At 49.3% G+C, this 19,524-nt stretch overlaps 1 protein-coding gene across 4 annotated transcripts in view; it reads left to right on the top strand.

Annotated features, from left to right (window-relative positions):
• Positions 1–19,524, top strand: part of LOC135054887 (zinc finger protein 12-like) — a 108,453-nt gene that overhangs the window by 54,481 nt on the left and 34,448 nt on the right. For all 4 annotated transcript variants that reach the window (XM_063958339.1, XM_063958336.1, XM_063958338.1 and 1 more), the window contains 3 exons: positions 8,870–8,993; positions 9,171–9,244; positions 9,491–9,551. In XM_063958339.1, coding sequence (XP_063814409.1) covers positions 8,960–8,993; positions 9,171–9,244; positions 9,491–9,551 — 169 coding nt within the window. In that variant the 5' untranslated portion in view covers positions 8,870–8,959. The remainder of the gene's footprint in view (positions 1–8,869; positions 8,994–9,170; positions 9,245–9,490; positions 9,552–19,524) is intronic.

Genomic DNA, 19,524 nt, shown 5'->3' with positions numbered 1-19,524 from the left:
TGTATCACATGCGTGGCCTTATGGCGCCACTTGCAAAGCGGATACTGATTGCTAGCGCTATTACTGTACTGAAACTCTTCACCAGTATAGGCATCATATTGGAAGTGTTGTTCCATTAAGAGTGTATCATACTTACCTACATTTTATTTCTCCTCTCCGGGAGAAGCCCGGGGAGGAGACGCTGCAGTGTCTTCGGGGGGCGGGGCCGGGGCCGGACTGTGACATCACTAAGCCCCGCCCCAGCATCGGGAAATGTCGCGATTCACGGGTCCGTGGGAAGGGGGCGGGGCTAAAATGATGCGATTTGCGTCATTTTAACCCCTTCTCCACCCGACGGACCCGCGAATGCGGGAGGTTATCTCTCCATCCTGCTCGCATCACTAGGGTGCGAGCAGGATGCGGGAGACCTGCCCACTCTTCCGTGGGTGCGGGGGGCTACCCCAAAAAACGGGAGCCTCCCGCAGCTTCCGGGAGAGTAGGTAAGTATGGAGTGTATTGATAAATTGCCCCTACATAACATCACTGCGAGTAACAGGTCTGAGCACACGTAGTCCAGCATGTTCCATGTACTGTAGGCCTTGGTTGGCAAATGTACATTATTACAGTGTTTTCACTTCAAATATTTGAAATATTACAAATTGTTTTATAATAAGGGGAAATGCAGTTTATATAGTTGCTGAAATTAAATTAAACCATTAGTGTTGCTGTTTCGTTGTATGTAAATTACATGATGTGGTGCAACTATTTTCCTAGGGAAAGAAAGTATTTCTGTCTGTCAGTTTTCTCCTAACTTCTGTTCAAAACATGCTGGACAAGCTGATAATGTGCAGGTGCATCACTGAGTAGCCCGCTATCCTTCCAAAGGGCCGAAAAGTGCGCTTAGGGGTCTATTCATGAAGCAATGAAAAGTGTGGAGAAGTGAGCCAGTGGAGAAGTTGCCCATGGCAACCAGTCAGCCGCTCAGTACAGTTGTACAGTATGCAACTTATAAATGATACTTCTATGCTGATTGGTTGCCATGGGCAACTTCTCCACTTGCTTACTTCTCCACACTTTTCACTACTTCATGAATAGACAATTTAATCTACATAATTAGCTAAATGAATGCATTTATTCAATTAAAGAGATGCAATCATTGCAAGCTATAACAAACAAATACAGTATGCCCAGAGAGCAGGGAGCACAGGGTGAAAGCTCGGTGGGCTGCATGTGGCCCATTACTGAGGTATGTAGATTCAGCAACATTCTAGTAGTTTTACAAATGTTCAATGGATATAAAAAAAACTTTGATTTAGATCAGGGTATACATCACATACTTTCTCTTACGTCTTAGAGGATGCTGGGGACTCCGTAAGGACCATGGGGGTATAGACGGGCTCCGCAGGAGACATGGGCACTATAAAGAACTTTTAGTATGGGTGTGCACTGGCTCCTCCCTCTATGCCCCTCCTCCAGAACTCAGTTAGATCTTGTGTCCAGAGGAGAATGGGTGCATTACAGGGAGCTCTCCAGAGTTTCTCTGAAAAAGAATTTTGTTAGGTTTTTTCTTTTCAGGGAGCACTGCTGGCAACAGGCTCCCTGCATCGTGGGACTGAGGAGAGAGAAGCAGACCTACTTAAATGATAGGCTCTGCTTCTTAGGCTACTGTACACCATTAGCTCCGGAGGGAGTCGGAACGCAGGTCTCCCCCCGCCGTTCGTCCCAGAGCCGCGCCGCCATCCTCCTCACAGAGCCGGAAGATAGAAGCCGGGTGAGTAATAGGAGAAAAGAAGACTTTAAGGTGGCAGAAGACTTCAGATCTTCACTGATTTAAGCGGGCAGCGGTAACGCTGCGCGCCATTGCTCCCACACGCTACACACACAGAACGGGCACTGATGGGTGCAGGGCGCAGGGGGGGCGCCCTGGGCAGCAATAAACCTCTGGTCTGGCAAAAATGGGTACATTAGGCTGCGGAGGCAGTAAATGAAGAGATCCCCCGCCATTTTTTGTATATTGAAGCGGGGAACGAAGCCCACCGCTGGAGGGGGTGGAGCTTGATCCCTTAGCACTAACAGCGCCATTTTCTCCACAGAACGCTGCAGAGAAGCTGGCTCCCCGGACTCTCCCCTGCTGATCTCGGTGACAGAGGGCTGAAAAGAGGGGGGAAGGGGGCATGTTTAAGGCGCAGTGAGTGTATAACATTGATTATATATATAAAAAAAGCGCTATCTGGGTTATTCCAGTGTCAGTTTGGCGCTGGGTGTGTGCTGGCATACTCTCTCTTTGTCTCTCCAAAGGGCCTTGTTGGGGAATTGTCCCCTTATAGATATATCCCTGTGTGTGTGGGGGTGTCGGTACGTGCGTGTCGGCATGTCTGAAGCGGAAGGCTCACCCAAGGAGGAGGTGGAGCAGATGTGTGGTGTGTCTCCGTCGGCAACGCCGATTCATGATTGGATGGACATGTGGCATATGTTAAATGCGAGTGTGGCCTCATTACATAAAAGACTGGACAAAGCAGAGTCCAGGGAGAAAGCAGGGAGTCAATCCACGGATTGAACTGGGTCACAGGGCTCTTCTGGGTCTCAAAAACGTCCCCTATCCCAAATAGTGGACACTGGTACCGACACGGATTCTGACTCCAGTGTCGACTACGATGATGCAAGATTACACCCAAGGGTGGCAAAAAGTATTCAGTGTATGATTATTGCAATAAAAGATGTTTTACATATCACTGATGACCCCTCTGTCCCTGATACGAGGGTGCGCATGTATAAGGAAAAGAAACCTGAGGTAACCTTTCCCCCATCTCATGAGCTTAACGAGTTATTTGAAAAAGCTTGGGAAACTCCAGATAAAAAACTGCAGATTCCCAAAAGGGTTCTTATGGCGTATCCTTTCCCTGCACAGGACAGGGTACGTTGGGAATCCTCCCCCAGGGTGGACAAGGCTTTAACGCGCCTGTCCAAAAAGATGGCGCTGCCATCTCCGGACACAGCAGCCCTCAAGGATCCTGCTGATCGCAGACGAGACTACTTTAAAGTCTATTTATTCGCATACGGGTGCTTTGCTCAGACCGGCAATAGCATTGGCGTGGGTATGTAGCGCAGTTGCAGCATGGACAGATACCTTGCCCACTGACCTTGATACCCTATACAGGGATACCACTTTATTAACCTTAGCACACATTAAAGACGCAGTCTTATATATGAGGGACGCACAAAGAGACGTTGGGCTGCTGGGTTCCAGAGCCAATGCCATTGCTATTTCTGCGAGACGAGTTCTATGGACCCGCCAATGGACGGGTGATGCAGACTCGAAGAAGCATATGGAGGTTTTACCTTACAAAGGTGAAGTGTTGTTTGGGGAGGGGCTCGCGGACCTGGTTTCAACAGCTACCGCGGGTAAATCTACCTTTTTACTTTTTGTTCCCCCACAGCAAAAGAAAACTCCACAGTATCAGATGCAGTCCTTTCGGTCGCATAAGTCCAGAAGAGGTCGGGGTTCCTCCTTCCTTGCCAGAGGTAAGGGTAGAGGAAAAAGAACACCAGCTTCGGCTAGTTCCCAGGAGCAGAAGTCCTCCCCGGCTTCTACAAAATCCACCGCATGACGCTGGGTCTCCCCTAAGGGAGTCCGCACCAGTGGGGGCGCGCCTTCGACTTTTCAGCCAGATCTGGGGTCTTTCAGACGTGGATCCTTGGGCGATGGAAATTGTTTCCCAAGGCTACAAGCTGGAATTCGAAGAGGTGCCCCCTCGCCGATTTTTCAAGTCGGCCTTACCAGCTTCACCCCCAGAGAGGGAAGTAGTGTTAGCTGCAATTCAAAAGCTGTGTCAACAGCAAGTGGTTGTCAAGGTTCCCCTGGTCCAACAGGGAAAAGGGTATTATTCAACCCTGTTTGTGGTCCCGAAGCCGGATGGTTCGGTCAGACCCATTCTAAATCTAAAATCCCTAAACCTGTACTTGAAAAAGTTCAAATTCAAGATGCAATTGCTCCGAGCTGTAATATCCAGCCTGGAATGGGGAGATTTTATGGTGTCACTAGACATAAAGGATGCTTACCTTCATGTCCCCATATATCCCTCTCATCAGGAGTACCTGAGATTCGCTGTACAGGACTGTCATTACCAGTTTCAGACGTTGCCGTTTGGGCTTTCCACGGCTCCGAGGATTTTCACCAAGGTTATGGCGGAAATGATGGTGCTCCTGCGCAAACAAGGAGTCACAATTATCCCATACTTGGACGATCTCCTGATAAAGGCGAGATCGAGAGATCAATTGCTGAAGAGCGTGTCGCTCTCCCTGAGAGTGCTCCAACAGCACGGTTGGATTCTCAATCTGCCAAAGTCGCAATTGGTTCCAACGACTCGACTATCATTCCTAGGCATGATTCTGGACACGGAACAAAAGAAGGTTTTTCTCACATCGGAAAAAGCCCAGGACCTCCAGAACCTGGTCAGAGACCTGCTAAAACCAAAAAGAGTGTCAGTTCATCAATGCACTCGAGTTCTGGGAAAAATGGTGGCAGCCTACGAGGCCATCCCCTTCGGCAGGTTTCATGCAAGGACTTTTCAGTGGGACCTTCTGGACAAGTGGTCCAGGTCCCATCTATAAATACATCAGAAAATAACGCTGTCCCCCAGGGCCAGGGTGTCTCTCCTATGGTGGCTGCAGAGTGCTCACCTTCTAGAGGGTCGCAGGTTCGGCATTCAGGACTGGGTTATGGTGACCACGGACGCGAGCCTCCGAGGATGGGGAGCAGTCACACAAGGAAGAAATTTTCAGGGACTATGATCAAGCCAGGAGGCTTGTCTACACATCAACATACTGGAATTGAGGGCCATATACAATGGCCTACGACAAGCGGAGAATCTTCTTTGCGACCTATTGGTTCTGATTCAATCAGACAACGTCACAGCCATGGCTCATGTAAACCGCCAAGGCGGGACAAGGAGCAGAGTCGCGATGGCGGAAGCCACCAGGATTCTTCGCTGGGCGGAAAATCACGTAAGCGCTCTGTCAGCTGTCTTCATTCCGGGAGTGGACAACTGGGAAGCAGACTTCCTCAGCAGACACGATCTCCATCCAGGAGAGTGAGGACTTCATCAAGAAGTTTTTGCAGAGATAACAAGTCTCTGGGGAATTCCTCAAATAGACATGATGGCGTCACGCCTCAACAAGAAGCTTCGGAGGTATTGTGCCAGGTCCCGGGACCCTCAGGCAGTAGCAGTAGACGCCCTGGTGACACCATGGGTGTTTCAGTCGGTATATATGTTTCCTCTTCCTCTCATCACAAAAATTTTGAGGATCATAAGGCGAAAAAGAGTACAGACAATACTCATTGTTCCAGATTGGCCTCGAAGGGCCTGGTACTCAGATCTTCAGGAAACGCTCACAGAAGATCCGTGGCCTCTTCCTCTCAGGGAGGACCTGTTGCAGCAGGGGCCCTGCGTGTTCCAAGACTTACCGCAGTTACGTTTGACGGCATGGCGGTTGAACACCGAATCCTAGCTGGGAAAGGTATTCCGGAGGAAGTCATCCCTACTCTGATAAAGGCTAGGAAGGAGGTGACGGCGAAGCATTATCACTGTATCTGGAGGAAGTATGTATCTTGGTGTGAAGCCAAGAACGCTTCTACGTAAGATTTCCATCTGGGCCACGTTTCTCCACTTTCTACAGACAGGAGTGGATATGGGCCTGAAGTTAGGCTCCATTAAGGTACAGATTTCGGCCCTATCTATATTCTTTCAGAGGGAATTGGCTTCTCTCCCAGAAGTCCAGACTTTTGTGAAGGGAGTGCTGCACATCCAGCCCCCCTTTGTGGCACCGTGGGACCTTAACGTGGTGTTAAGTTTTCTGAAATCTCACTGGTTTGAGCCTCTTCAAACGGTTGAATTAAAATTTCTCACGTGGAAGGTGGTCATGTTATTGGCCTTGGCATCGGCAAGGCGGGTGTCCGAATTCGCGGCCTTCTCCCACAAGAGCCCCTATTTGATTTTCCATGTGGATAGAGCTGAGTTGAGGACTCGTCCTCACTTTTTACCCAAGGTGGTTTCTTCATTTCATATGAACCAACCTATTGTGGTGCCTGTGGCTACGAGTGACTTGGAGGACTCCAAGTCCCTGGATGTAGTCAGGGGCTTAAAGATTTATGTAGCCAGGACGGCTAGGGTTAGGAAAACAGAGGCTCTGTTTGTCCTGTATGCAGCCAACAAGGTTGGCGGTCCTGCTTCTTAGCAGACTATTGCTCGCTGGATCTGTAACACGATTCAGCAGGCTCATTCTACGGCAGGATTGCCGTTACCTAATTCAGTAAAGGCCCATTCCACTAGGAAGGTGGGCTCTTCTTGGGCGGCTGCCCGAGGCGTCTCGGCATTACAGCTTTGCCGAGCAGCTACTTGGTCGGGTTCAAACACTTTTGCAAAATTCTACAAGTTTGATACCCTGGCTGATGAGGACCTCGCATTTGCTCAGTCGGTGCTGCTGAGTCATCCGCACTCTCCCGCCCGATTGGGATCTTTGGTATGAACCCCATGGTCCTTACGGAGTCCCCAGCATCCTCTAGGACGTAAGAGAAAATAAGATTTTAAACCTACCGGTAAATCTTTTTCTCCTAGTCCGTAGAGGATGCTGGGCGCCCCTCCCAGTGCGGTCTAAATCTGCAAGACTTGTTTATAGTTGTTGCTTACATAAGGGTTATGTTACAGTTGGAATCGGTCTTTGACTGATACTGTTTGTTGTTCATACTGGTAACTGGTTGCGTATATTCCATGGTATGATTGGTGTGGGCTGGAATGAATCTTGCCCTTAGATTAACAAAATCCTTTCCTCGTATTGTCCATATCCTCTGGGCACAGTTCTCTAACTGAGGTCTGGACTAGGGGCATAGAGGGAGGAGCCAGTGCACACCCATACTAAAAGTTCTTTATAGTGCCCATGTCTCTTGCGGAGCCCGTGTATACCCCCATGGTTCTTACAGAGTCCCCAGCATCCTCTACGGACTAGGAGAAAAAGATTTACCGGTAGGTTTAAAATCTTATTTTTATAACTGCTGATGGGCAAAAGATACTGTGTTAAATGAAGTACCTCTGAATGTGTATAAATGTATACCATTTCACCCAATTATATATTTTTATTTTTTTAAGGTTATTTATTTCAGTGTTTCATGAAGTTTAATTCCAGAGTAATACATAAAACTTGTATATTGAGTTTAGTCTAATATCCGGAACTGTGCCAGCCATGCGCCACAGGGTGAGAAATCATACTGTCCACTTAGGAAGCAATACTGATTGACAATCAATTTCACATGCTGTTGTGCAAATGGAATAGTCAACAGGTGGAAATTATAGGCAATTAGTAAGACACCCCCAATAAAGGAGTTGTTCTGCAGGTGGTGACCACAGACCACTTCCTATGCTTTCTGGCTGATGTTTTGCGCACTTTTGAAAGCTGGCGGTGCTTAACTCTAGTGGTAGCATGAGACGGAGTCTACAACCCACACAAGTGGCTCAGGTAGTGCAGCTCATCCAGGATGGCACATCAGTGCGAGCTGTGGCAAGAAGGTTTGCTGTGTCTGTCAGCGTAGTGTCCAGAGCATGGAGGCGCTACCAGGAGACAGGCCAGTACATCAGGAGACGTGGAGGAGGCCGTAGGAGGGCAACAACCCAGCAGCAGGACCGCTACCTCCGCCTTTGTGCAAGGAGGAACAGGAGGAGCACTGCCAGAGCCCTGCAAAATGACCTCCAGCAAGCCACAAATGTGCATGTGTCTACTCAAACGATCAGAAACATACTACATGGGGGTGGTATGAGGACCCGACGTCCACAGGTAGGGGATGTGCTTCCAGCCCAACACCGTGCAGGACAAAGGAAATATATAGGGATGTGCTTACAGCCCAACGCCGTGCAGGACGTTTGGCATTTGCCAGAGAACACCAAGATTGGCAAATTCGCCACTGGCGCCCTGTGCTCTTCACAGATGAAAGCAGGTTCTCACTGAGCACATGTGACAGACGTGACAGAGTCTTGAGACGCCAAGGAGAACGTTCTGCTGCCTGCAACATCCTCCAGCATGACCGGTTTGGCAGTGGGTCAGGAATGGTGTGGGGTGGCATTTCTTTGGGGGGCCGCACAGCCCTCCATGTGCTCGCCAGAGGTAGCCTGACTGCCATTAGGTACCGAGATGAGATCCTCAGACCCCTTGTGAGACCATATGCTGGTGCGGTTGGCCCTGGGTTCCTCCTAATGCAAGACAATGCTAGACCTCATGTGGCTGGAGTATGTCAGCGGTTCCTGCAAGACGAAGGCATTGATGCTATGGACTGGCCTGCCCATTCCCCAGACCTGAATCCAATTGAGCACATCTGGGACATCATGTCTCGCTCCATCCACCAGCAGTTGGCGGATGCTTTAGTCCAGGTCTGGGAGGAGAGCCCTCAGGAGACCATCCGCCACCTCATCAGGAGCATGCCCAGGCGTTGTAGGGAGGTCATACAGGCACGTGGAGGCCACACAAACTACTTAGCCTCATTTTGACTTGTTTTAAGGACATTACATCAAAGTTGGATCAGCCTATAGTGTGTTTTTCCACTTTAATTTTGAGTGTGACTCCAAATCCAGACCTCCATGGGTTAATAAATTTGATTTCCATTGATAATTTTTGTGTGATTTTGTTGTCAGCACATTCAACTATGTAAAGAACAAAGTATTTCATAAGAATATTTCATTCATTCAGATCTAGGATGTGTTATTTTTAGTGTTCCCTTTATTTTTTTGAGCAGTGTACAGTGTTTTAAAGAAAGCTATTTACTTTAATGTCGCAGTATAATAAGATGATCCTTCTACATGGAGAATAGTTATTTCCTATTACTGATGGTTGTCTTGTTGTGTGTTAGTATCCTCTTAGGTGTCAGGATGTCCCTGTCGATTGTTCCTTTGAGAAGTGGAAGAATTTAGAAGGGTATGAGGATCCGTTTGCAGAAACCATGATGGAGAATCACCGGCCCCTCGCATCACTGGGTAAGAGGAAAGTTTCTGTCTGTACAGACTGTGAGCGTGTTAACTCCTGAGATGATAGTCAGGAATAACAGATGACTGGGGCAAGTGTGGGTGATCATGAAGTAAATGGTCAGTCAGATCACTTATATGTACAGAAAGCATACAAAACAAGGTATTCAATCAGCGTGTTTCCTGTAGGTGAATCCACTAAGATAAATACATGGGAAAGTTCTTCCACTTCTGACTGTGCAGAAGAGGAGGGTGATTATCAGGTAAATGCCATTTTTATTGCTTATTATACTGGAATGGTCAGTCACACCTTAGTCTTACCTGAAAGCCTCATGAGGTTGTTATATGAATTATGCGGAATGAAGAAGAAGGTGACATGTAGTAATTGTTTATATACCACCTTAGTAAGGCCTGCAGACTGGCTTAGAAACAACTGCTCTGTATTTAAAAAGAACAAAAACACAGATTACTATTTATTTGGTACTAATTGTATTGTGTGTGTCATGAAGGCTCAGAACCAGCGGTTTAAGAAAGAAGAGGAGGAGGAAATCCCTATCGATAACGACACAGGTAAATAATAGGAATTTAATACCTATCAGTAATTCCTTTTCTCCTAGTCCGTAGTGTATACTGGGGTTCTGTACTTTAGTACCATGGGGTATAGATCAGGTCCACTGGAACCTGGCATTTTAAAACCTACACAGGACCAACGGAAGTGTCAGACAACACTTGAACCACAATGAGTTGATTCACATGAAAAGCTGGCACTACTTTCGGCAAAAACTGAGGACAGTTCCTAAATTCCGCCCTGTCTTCATGAAATATCCAATAAGGGCTCTTACAGGATAAGACCCCCAATTCGGAGACACGTCTGGCAGACGCCAATACTAACAACATCACCATCTTCCATGGGATAAACCTTTCTACTTTCACACTAGGAAACATACTTTTTCCAGATACGATGATAGTGTTTTTACATAACTATCTAGCTGGCCTGAACCATAGTGGAGATAACCCTGCAGGGAAGACCTTTCCTTGCTAGAATCTCCCTCTCAACTTCCAAGCCGTCAAACGTAGCCGCTGTAAGTCTGGATAGATGAACGGACCTTGCTGAAGAAGATCCCTTCGAAGTGGCAGATGCCAAGGATCCTCCAGAGCCATGGTTAGGAGGTCTGAGTACCAAGCCCGTTGAGGCCAATCCAGGGCAATTAGAATTGCTTGAACGCTTTCCCTTCTTAGTCTTTTTAGAACCCTTGGGATTAGTGGTAGAGGAGGGAGCAGGTACACAAACTGGTTCGTCCACGGTGTCGTCAGCGAATCCACTGTTACAGCCTGCGGATCCCTGGAAAAGTAACGGCATGGCTTCTTGTTGAGACGAGAAGCCATCAGGTCTATCTATGGACAGCCCCACTGGTGAATTAACTGTTGAAACACCTGGGGATGTAGGCCCCATTTTCCCGGATGGAGGTCGTGCCTGCTGAGAAAGTCCGCTTCCCAGTTGTCCACTCCTGGAATGAATATGGCTGAGATGGCCCCTGCTTTGTCCTCCGCACAGACGAGTATTCTTGACACTTCTCGCATCACTGCTCTGCTTCTTTTTCCCCCTTGTCGGTTTATGTACGCCACCGCCGTGGCGTTGTCCGATTGAACCTGGATCACCTGATCCCTCAGGAGATGGGAAACTTGCAGAAGAGCATTGTAACTTGCCCCGAGTTCCAGGATGTTTATCGGCAGAGCAGATTCCTGACTCGACCATATCCCCTCGAACTGGGTCCCTTGGGTCACAGCCCCCCCACCCCAGAAGCTGGCATCCGTCGTTAGTAGAAACCACCAGTGGATATTGAAATTTCTGCCTTCTACCAGGTGAGGAATTTGTATCCAGCATAATAGAGAAATTCGGGCTTTCGGAGATAAGGTCACTTCCTGATGCATGTGAAAGTGAGACTCTGACCATTTGTCCAGCAGATCCAGCTGAAATGGCCGGGCATGAAATCTGCCGTATTGGAGAGCCTCGTAAGCAGCTACCATCCTGCCCAACAAGCGTATACAAAGATGTACCGATACCTTGCGAGGACGGAGCACTGAGCGGACCATAGCTTGGATAGCCAAGGTCTTGTTCATCTGAAGAAATACCTTCTGAGACACCGTATCCAATATCATTCCCAGGAACTGAAGACGTTGGGTCGGTTCCAGGTGAGATTTCTGGAAATTTAGGATCCACCCATGATCCATAAGCAGGCGAGTCGTCAGATCGATGCTGTGCAATAGACACTCCCTGAACATAGCCTTAACCACTGCCCTTAGGGATTCCATCTTGAATTTGAACACTCGCAGATACGGGTTCAGAGACTTCATGTTCAAGATGGGTCGCACCAAACCGTCTTGTTTTGGAACAACAAAAAGACTGGAGTAAATACCCCTGTTGTGTAAAGGAGGAGTTACTGGGCCCACCACCCCTGTCCGCAAAAGTTTTTGAATGGCCTCTTGCAAGGTAACTTTTGCTGTGGGCAAAACTGGTAAGCCCGATTTGAAAAATCTGTGAGGAGGATGTGATTGAAATTCCAGCCTGTATCCCTGGGAAATGAGGTCCCTCACCCAAGGATCCCGGCAGGACTTCGCCCGCATGTGGGCAAAGTGGTGAAGGCGAGCACCTACCTGAAAATTGCCTTGCTGCTTGGGCCAACCGTCACGCGGAAGGCTTAGCAGCAGTGGATCCGGTGGTCTGGTCCATAGAGACAGCAGTTGCAGGTTTACAGGACTTACCACAAGATCATCTGGGAGTGGTGGAGACCCCTTGGCCCCTTCCTCTGAACATTGCCACACGAAAAGACTGCAAGGAGGGTCCTGTGTAAGAACGTCTAGCAGATGGTGCAGCCGACGGCAGATAGGTAGACTTACCCGCCGTTGCCTGGGAGATCCATTTATTTAATTTGTCTCCAAACAAGGCATCACCTGTAAAGGGAAGATTTTCAACACCTCTTTTGGAATCAGCGTCTGCCGACCATTGACGTAACCACATAGCTCTGCGCGCCGAAACAGCCATAGCAGTAGTGCAACCATTTATCTTACACAACTCTTTAATAGCATCGGTCATAAAATTTGCAGCATCCTGTATATGTTGCAGCAGAGTAATGACCTCATCCCGGGGTAGAGAGTCAAAACCATCAATAACAGTATCAGACCACTTGACTACCGCCCTGGAAATCCATCCACAAAGAATTGTGGGGTGCTGCGCCTGCTGCCGTATATATATTGCCTTGAGCGTGGTCTCAATTTTTCGGTCAGCCGACTCTTAGGGATATAACCCCTGGCACCGGCAGTAACAATTACTTAGACCAGGCATGTCCAAACTGTGACCCTCCAGCTGTTGTGAAACGACATATCCCAGCATGCCCTGACACAGTTTTGCTGTCAGAGAATGCTAAAGCTGTGTCAGGGCATACTGGGATGTGTAGTTTCTCAACAGCTGGTGGGCCGCAGTTTGAACATGCCTGACTTAGACAGTCTGGATACAGATGTATCGACTGACGGGGTTTTTTCCCATACCTTTCTGTCCCCAGCTGGGAGGGGAAAGGTAATTAAAAACCTCTGAGGAACTTTACATTTATTATCCGGGTTTAACCAAGCCTCCCTGGCCAGGGAGTTTAATTATTTAGATACAGGAAAAGTTACTGAGGTCTTTGGTCTAGCATTAAAGTGCAACTCCTCATCTGGTACTGCTTCCTGATCCAGTATGTGAAGGACTTCCCTTACAGCAAAAATTAGAGCCTCCACCCCAGGGGACAGAGCTGTCCTCATCCATATCATCATCATTCACATCAGGCTGATCAGAATCAGAATTAGACTGGAGCACCTGTGGCAGTGAGCGTTTATGTGAAACCAACAGAGGGGGTTGAGAAGCCTTCTTGGTATCTGCTGCTTTGGCCACACAATCAATAGTGTCTTAACACCTGTCTCTCCTTTTTTGCTGCAGCTAATTCTGAATTTACATTCTGAATCTTGCTTTTAAAACTATCTAGCCAGTCAGGTGCCTGTGAACTGTGTCCTTGTGGAGATAAGGAACATCGCTCACACAGGAGTGATCCCGCTGAAGACGGGGTTGAGTTACAAGCAGCACAGATTACCATGTCCACAGACATCCTACACAACTGTAAAACAGCACAGCCCACTAACCAACACCTAAACACAGACCCTAGAGAGCCCCTTAGAGTGACACTGAGGAGTGGACACCAGCACACAAAAACACAGGAGTACAATGTGTAACTAAGTCTATGACCTGACAGTAGTGCAGCGGCGCTAGCGTGCTCCCCACTTTCTATGACCCCCTGGTTCCAGCACAGAGTCCTGTAGCAGCGTGGGTCTCTGGAGCAGCAGCATCAATGCAGCTTGATGATCCACAGCAGCAGGAAATGGCGCCTTCCCGCCTCAGGTCCCGCTCCGGGAAGCCCCGCCCCCAGTAATGGCGCACGGTCCCTAATCAATAAATTATACAGTCCATGTTACTAAAACATCAGAATATGCAATACAGTACACACAAAGCCTTTTGTGACGATGAGCACTGAGGGGCATCAGCCCAGAGCCAGTTTGTCCACGGCGGGCACCGCAGCTCTGGTCCCCCGCGTGATTTGCCACCAGAACTGCACCGGGGACCCGCTAACCGGGACCCCGGTCTTAACACTCACCGCACCTTGTAACTTCGGCATCTGTTAGAGGGTGGCGGCTAGCTGCTTGAGTGGGCACGCATACTAACGATGTGTGATCAGTACCTCAGGAGCTCAGTGTCCTGTCAGCTGGGATTACGAACCATTAACCCTCAGGAGGTTGGTTCAGTCCCCTCTCTAAGTCTCACGAAGCAGGTAGCCTGGTTGCCAACCAGGGGGTATATTTACTAAAATTCGTAATTTTCAGAATGAGGTTAAAGTTCAAACACGAATGACATCGAATGTGTGAAATTGCAGCTTTTTGTATTTATTACGACTAATTTACTATGCTGTCGTATTCTGCATTTTCGTGTTTTCCGATGTCGATGTCATTCGTATTTTTTGGCAGTGTTTTACGGGAGTGAATAGTAAAACACTGCCGACATTAACACAATGAAGCTCGGCCGGATCTGTGAGATCCGTGCAGGGCTTCATTGTGCACCTTTCGTAAAAAAAATTACCGTATTTGCCGGCGTATAAGACGACTGGGCGTATAAGACGACCCCCCAACATTTCCACTCAAAATATAGAGTTTGTTATGTACTCGCCATATAAGACTACCCCCTCTTCCGCACACCTTCCACACACCAAATAAAACGTAAATGGACATTTTGCTATGCTATACTGTACTGTACAATGGTGCAGTACTGTGGTTGGCTGTTGGCTGTATACAAAGCCTGATTGGATTGGTCCCTGCCGTCTCCCTGTCACTAGCAGCTGTCTGGTCTGCCCTTGAATCCAAGGTACCTGTAGTACCAGTATTAACCCACCACATAAAGTTGTAAGCCCCCCTCACCTGCAGCTTCCCTGCAGTGCTGCCGCTGTCCCCCCTGCCTAAGCCGCAGTCCCCCCCCCCCCCTTCTTATGCACCGCCTGTCACTGCTGAATGTCTGCTCCTGCTCAGTGACATGAGCCGGGTGCTGCACTGTAACAATACGTGCATCACCTGGCTCCTGTCCCTGTGTAGGAGCCGGACTTCACACAGCTTCACCCGCCGGCAGCCGTACACTCACCGTACAGATAGAGGCACTTCACGGGGGAAGTGGGGTGGGCAGCCAACATCACCTTCTTAACCCCCTGGATTGCTGAAAACGCCCCCTTATGATAGGCCACGCCCCTGTTTCGCGACTTCCCGCCCGGCGTATAAGACGACCCCCGGCGTATAAGACGACCCCCCGCTTGGAGGCATGTTTTTCAGGGGTAAAAAGTCGTCTTATACGCCGGCAAATACGGTAAGTGTTAAAAATAAAAATGCGTGGGGTCCCCCCTCCTAAGCAAAACCAGCCGCGGGCTCTTTGAGCCGGTCCTGGTTGTCAAAATATGGGGGGGAAAATGACAGGGGTTCCCCCATATTTCATCAACCAGCACCGGGCTCTGCGCCTGGTCCTGGTGCAAACAATACGGGGGACAAAAAGCGTAGGGGTCCCCCTGTATTTTTTGAACCAGCACCGGGCTCCACTAGCCAGGTACATAATGCCAGAGCCGGGGGACACTTTTATTGTGGTCCTGGCGGCCCTGGCATTACATCCCCAACTAGTCACCGCTGGCCGGGGTACCCTGGAGGAGTGGGAACCCCTTAAATCAAGGGCTCCCCCCCCTCCAGCCACCCAAGGGCCAGGGGTGAAGCCCGAGGCTGTCCCCCCCATCCAAGGGCTGCGAATGGGGGGCTGATAGCCAAGTGTAAAAAAGCAGAATATTGTTTTTAGTAGCAGTACTACAAGTCCCAGCAAGCCTCCCCCGCAAGCTGGTACTTGGAGAACCATAAGTACCAGCATGCGGTGGAAAACCGGGCCCGCTGGTACCTGTAGTACTACTACTAAAAAAATACCCAACAAAAACAGGACACACACACCGTGACAGTAAAAGTTTATTACATACATGCACACATACATACATACATACTTACCTATGTTCACACGAGGCTCGGTCCTCTTCTCCATGTAGAATCCTCGGGGTACCTGTTGAAAAAATTATACTCACATAATCCAGTGTATCTTCTGTTCTTTGTATAATCCTTGTACTTGGCAAAAAAACAAACCGGAAACCCGACCACGCACTGAAAGGGGTCCCATGTTTACACATGGGACCCCTTTCCCCGACTGCCAGGACCCCCCCTGACTCCTGTCAAAGAGGGTCCCTTCAGCCAATCAGGGAGCGCTCCTGTAGTGTGATTGAGGCTACGCACTGAAGATACAATGTAGCGCATAGGCGCTCCATTGTATCCAATGGTGGGAACTTTGCGGTCAGCGGTTCACCGAAAGTAACCTCACAGCTGACCGCAAAGTTCCCACCATTGGATACAATGGAGTGCATAGGCGCAACATTGTATCTCTGCCGTGTGCAGCCTCAATCACACTACAGGAGCGCACAGCCAATCAGGAGAGTGCCACGACGTGGCGCTCCCTGATTGGCTGAAGGGACCCTCTTTGACAGGAGTCAAGGGGGGTCCTGGCAGTCGGGGAAAGGGGTCCCATGTGTAAACATGGGACCCCTTTCAGTGCGTGGTCGGGTTTCCGGTTTGTTTTTTTGCCAAGTACGTGGATTATACAAAGAACAGAAGATACACTGGATTATGTGAGTATAATTTTTTCAACAGGTACCCCGAGGATTCTACATGGAGAAGTGGACCGACCCTCGTGTGAACATAGGTAAGTGTGTATGTAGGTGTGCATGTATGTAATAAACTTTTACTGTCACGTTGTGTGTGTCCTGTTTTTTGTTGGGTATTTTTTTAGTAGTAGTACTACAGGTACCAGCGGGCCCGGTTTTCCACCGCATGCTGGTACTTGTGGTTCTCCAAGTACCAGCTTGCGGGGGAGGTTTGCTGGGACTTGTAGTACTGCTACTAAAAACAATATTCTGCTTTTTTACACTTGGCTATCAGCCCCCCATCCGCCGCCCTTGGATGGGGGGGACAGCCTCGGGCTTCACCCCTGGCCCTTGGGTGGCTGGAGGGGGGGGACCCCTTGATTTAAGGGGTTCCCACTTCTCCAGGGTACCCCGGCCAGGGGTGACTAGTTGGGGATGTAATGCCAGGGCCGCCAGGACCACAATAAAAGTGTCCCCCGGCTCTGGCATTATGTACCTGGCTAGTGGAGCCCGGTGCTGGTTCAAAAAATACGGGGGACCCCTACGCTTTTTGTCCCCCGTATTTTTGGAACCAGGACCAGGTGTTGATGAAATATGGGGGAACCCCTGTCATTTTTCCCCCCACATTTTGACAACCAGGACTGGCTCAAAGAGCCCGAGGCTGGTTTTGCTTAGGAGGGGGGACCCCACGCATTTATTTTTCTTACATTTAACACTTTCCCACCCCTTTCCACTGATAAACATGCACGGATCTCACGGATCCGTGCATGCCTATCAGAACACGGTAAAAAAAGCAGGTCTATTTGAAAACTGCTTTTTCTCTGACGTCCTAAGTGGATGCTGGGACTCCGTAAGGACCATGGGGAATAGCGGCTCCGCAGGAGACTGGGCACAACTAAAGAAAGCTTTAGGACTACCTGGTGTGCACTGGCTCCTCCCACTATGACCCTCCTACAGACCTCAGTTAGAATCTTGTGCCCGGCTGAGCTGGATGCACACTAGGGGCTCTCCTGAGCTCCTAGAAAGAAAGTATATTTTAGGTTTTTTATTTTACAGTGAGATCTGCTGGCAACAGACTCACTGCAGCGAGGGACTAAGGGGAGAAGAAGCGAACCTACCTAACTGGTGGTAGTTTGGGCTTCTTAGGCTACTGGACACCATTAGCTCCAGAGGGATCGACCGCAGGACCCGACCTTGGTGTTCGGTCCCGGAGCCGCGCCGCCGGCCCCCTTACAGAGCCAGAAGCAAGAAGTGTTCCGGAAAATCGGCGGCAGAAGACTTCTGTCTTCAACAAGGTAGCGCACAGCACTGCAGCTGTGCGCCATTGCTTCTCATGCACACCTCACACTCCGGTCACTGATGGGTGCAGGGCGCTGGGGGGGCGCCCTGAGGGCAATATAAGACACCTTGGCTATATATGTGATAAATTACCCCTGCCAGAATCCATGAAAAAAGCGGGAGAAAAGTCCGCCGAAAAAGGGGCGGGGCTATCTCCCTCAGCACACTGGCGCCATTTTTTCTTCACAGTGCAGCTGGAAGATAGCTCCCCAGGCTCTCCCCTGTAGTTTTCAGGCTCAAAGGGTTAAAAAGAGAGGGGGGGCACTAAATTTAGGCGCAATATGTGTATATGAGCAGCTATTGGGGGAAAAATCACTCAGTTATAGTGTTAATCCCTGCATTATATAGCGCTCTGGTGTGTGCTGGCATACTCTCTCTCTGTCTCCCCAAAGGACTTTGTGGGGTCCTGTCCTCAGTCAGAGCATTCCCTGTGTGTGTGCGGTGTGTCGGTACGGCTGTGTCGACATGTTGGATGAGGAAGGTTACGTGGAGGCGGAGCAGAGGCCGATAAATGGGATGTCGCCCCCTGTGGGGCCGACACCAGAGTGGATGGATAGGTGGAAGGTATTAACCGACAATGTCAACTCTTTACATAAAAGGCTGGATGACGTAACAGCTGTGGGACAGCCGGCTTCTCAGCCCGCGCCTGCCCAGGCGTCTCAAAGGCCATCAGGGGCTCAAAAAACGCCCGTTACCTCAGATGGCAGACACAGATGTCGACACGGAGTCGGACTCCAGTGTCGACGAGGTTGAGATATATATACACAATCCACTAGGAACATCCGTTACATGATCTCGGCAATGAAAAATGTGTTACACATTTCTGACATGAACCCAAGTACCACATAAAAGGGGTTTTATTTTTGGGGAGAAAAAGCAGCCAGTGTTTTGTTCCCCCATCAGATGAGTGAATGAAGTGTGTAAAGAAGCGTGGGTTTCCCCGATAAGAAACTGGTAATTTCTAAAAAGTTACTGATGGCGTACCCTTTCCCGCCAGAGGATAGGTCACGTGGGGAGATATCCCCTAGGGTGGATAAGGCGCTCACACGTTTGTCAAAAAAGGTGGCACTGCCGTCTTAGGATACGGCCACCTTGAAGGAGCCTGCTGATAAAAAGCAGGAGGCTATCCTGAAGTCTGTATATACACACTCAGGTTCTATACTGAGACCTGCAATTGCCTCAGCATAAATAGTGCTGCTGCAGCGTGGTCTGATACCCTGTCAGATAATATTAATACCCTAGACAGGGATAATATTTTGCTAACATAGAGCATATTAAAGACGTCGTCTTATATATGAGGGATGCACAGAGGGATATTTGCCGGCTGGCATCCAGAATTAATGCAATGTCCATTCTGCCAGGAGGGTATTAGAGACCCGGCAGTGGACAGGTGGTGATGCCTTTAAAAGGCACATGGAGATTCTGCCTTATAAGGGTGAGGAATTGTTTGGGGATGGTCTCTGGGACCTCGTATCCACAGCAACAGCTGGGAAGAAAACATTTTACCTCAGGTTTCCTCACAGCCTAAGAAAGCACCGTATTTTCAGGTACAGTCTTTTCGGCTTCAGAAAAGCAAGCGGGTCAAAGGCGCTTCCTTTCTGCACAGAGACAAGGGAAGAAGGAAAAAGCTGCACCAGACAGCCAGTTCCCAGGATCAAAAATCTTCCCCCGCTTCCTCTGAGTCCACCGCATGACGCTGGGGCTCCACAGGTGGAGACAGGTGCGGTGGGGGCGCGTCTCGGGAACTTCAGGGACCAGGGGGCTTGCCCACAGGTGGATCCCTAGGTTCTGCAAGTAGTATCACAGGGATACAGGCTGGAGTTCGAGGCGACTCCCCCTCGCCGTTCCTCACATCAGCCTTGCCTGCTGCCCTCGGAGAAAGGTAGTACTGGCGGCAATTCACAAGCTGTACTTCC

The sequence above is a fragment of the Pseudophryne corroboree genome, chromosome 3, assembly GCF_028390025.1.
Source record: "Pseudophryne corroboree isolate aPseCor3 chromosome 3, aPseCor3.hap2, whole genome shotgun sequence".
Taxonomy (NCBI): Eukaryota; Metazoa; Chordata; class Amphibia; order Anura; family Myobatrachidae; genus Pseudophryne; species Pseudophryne corroboree.
This window is presented reverse-complemented; position numbering and strand designations above follow the sequence as displayed.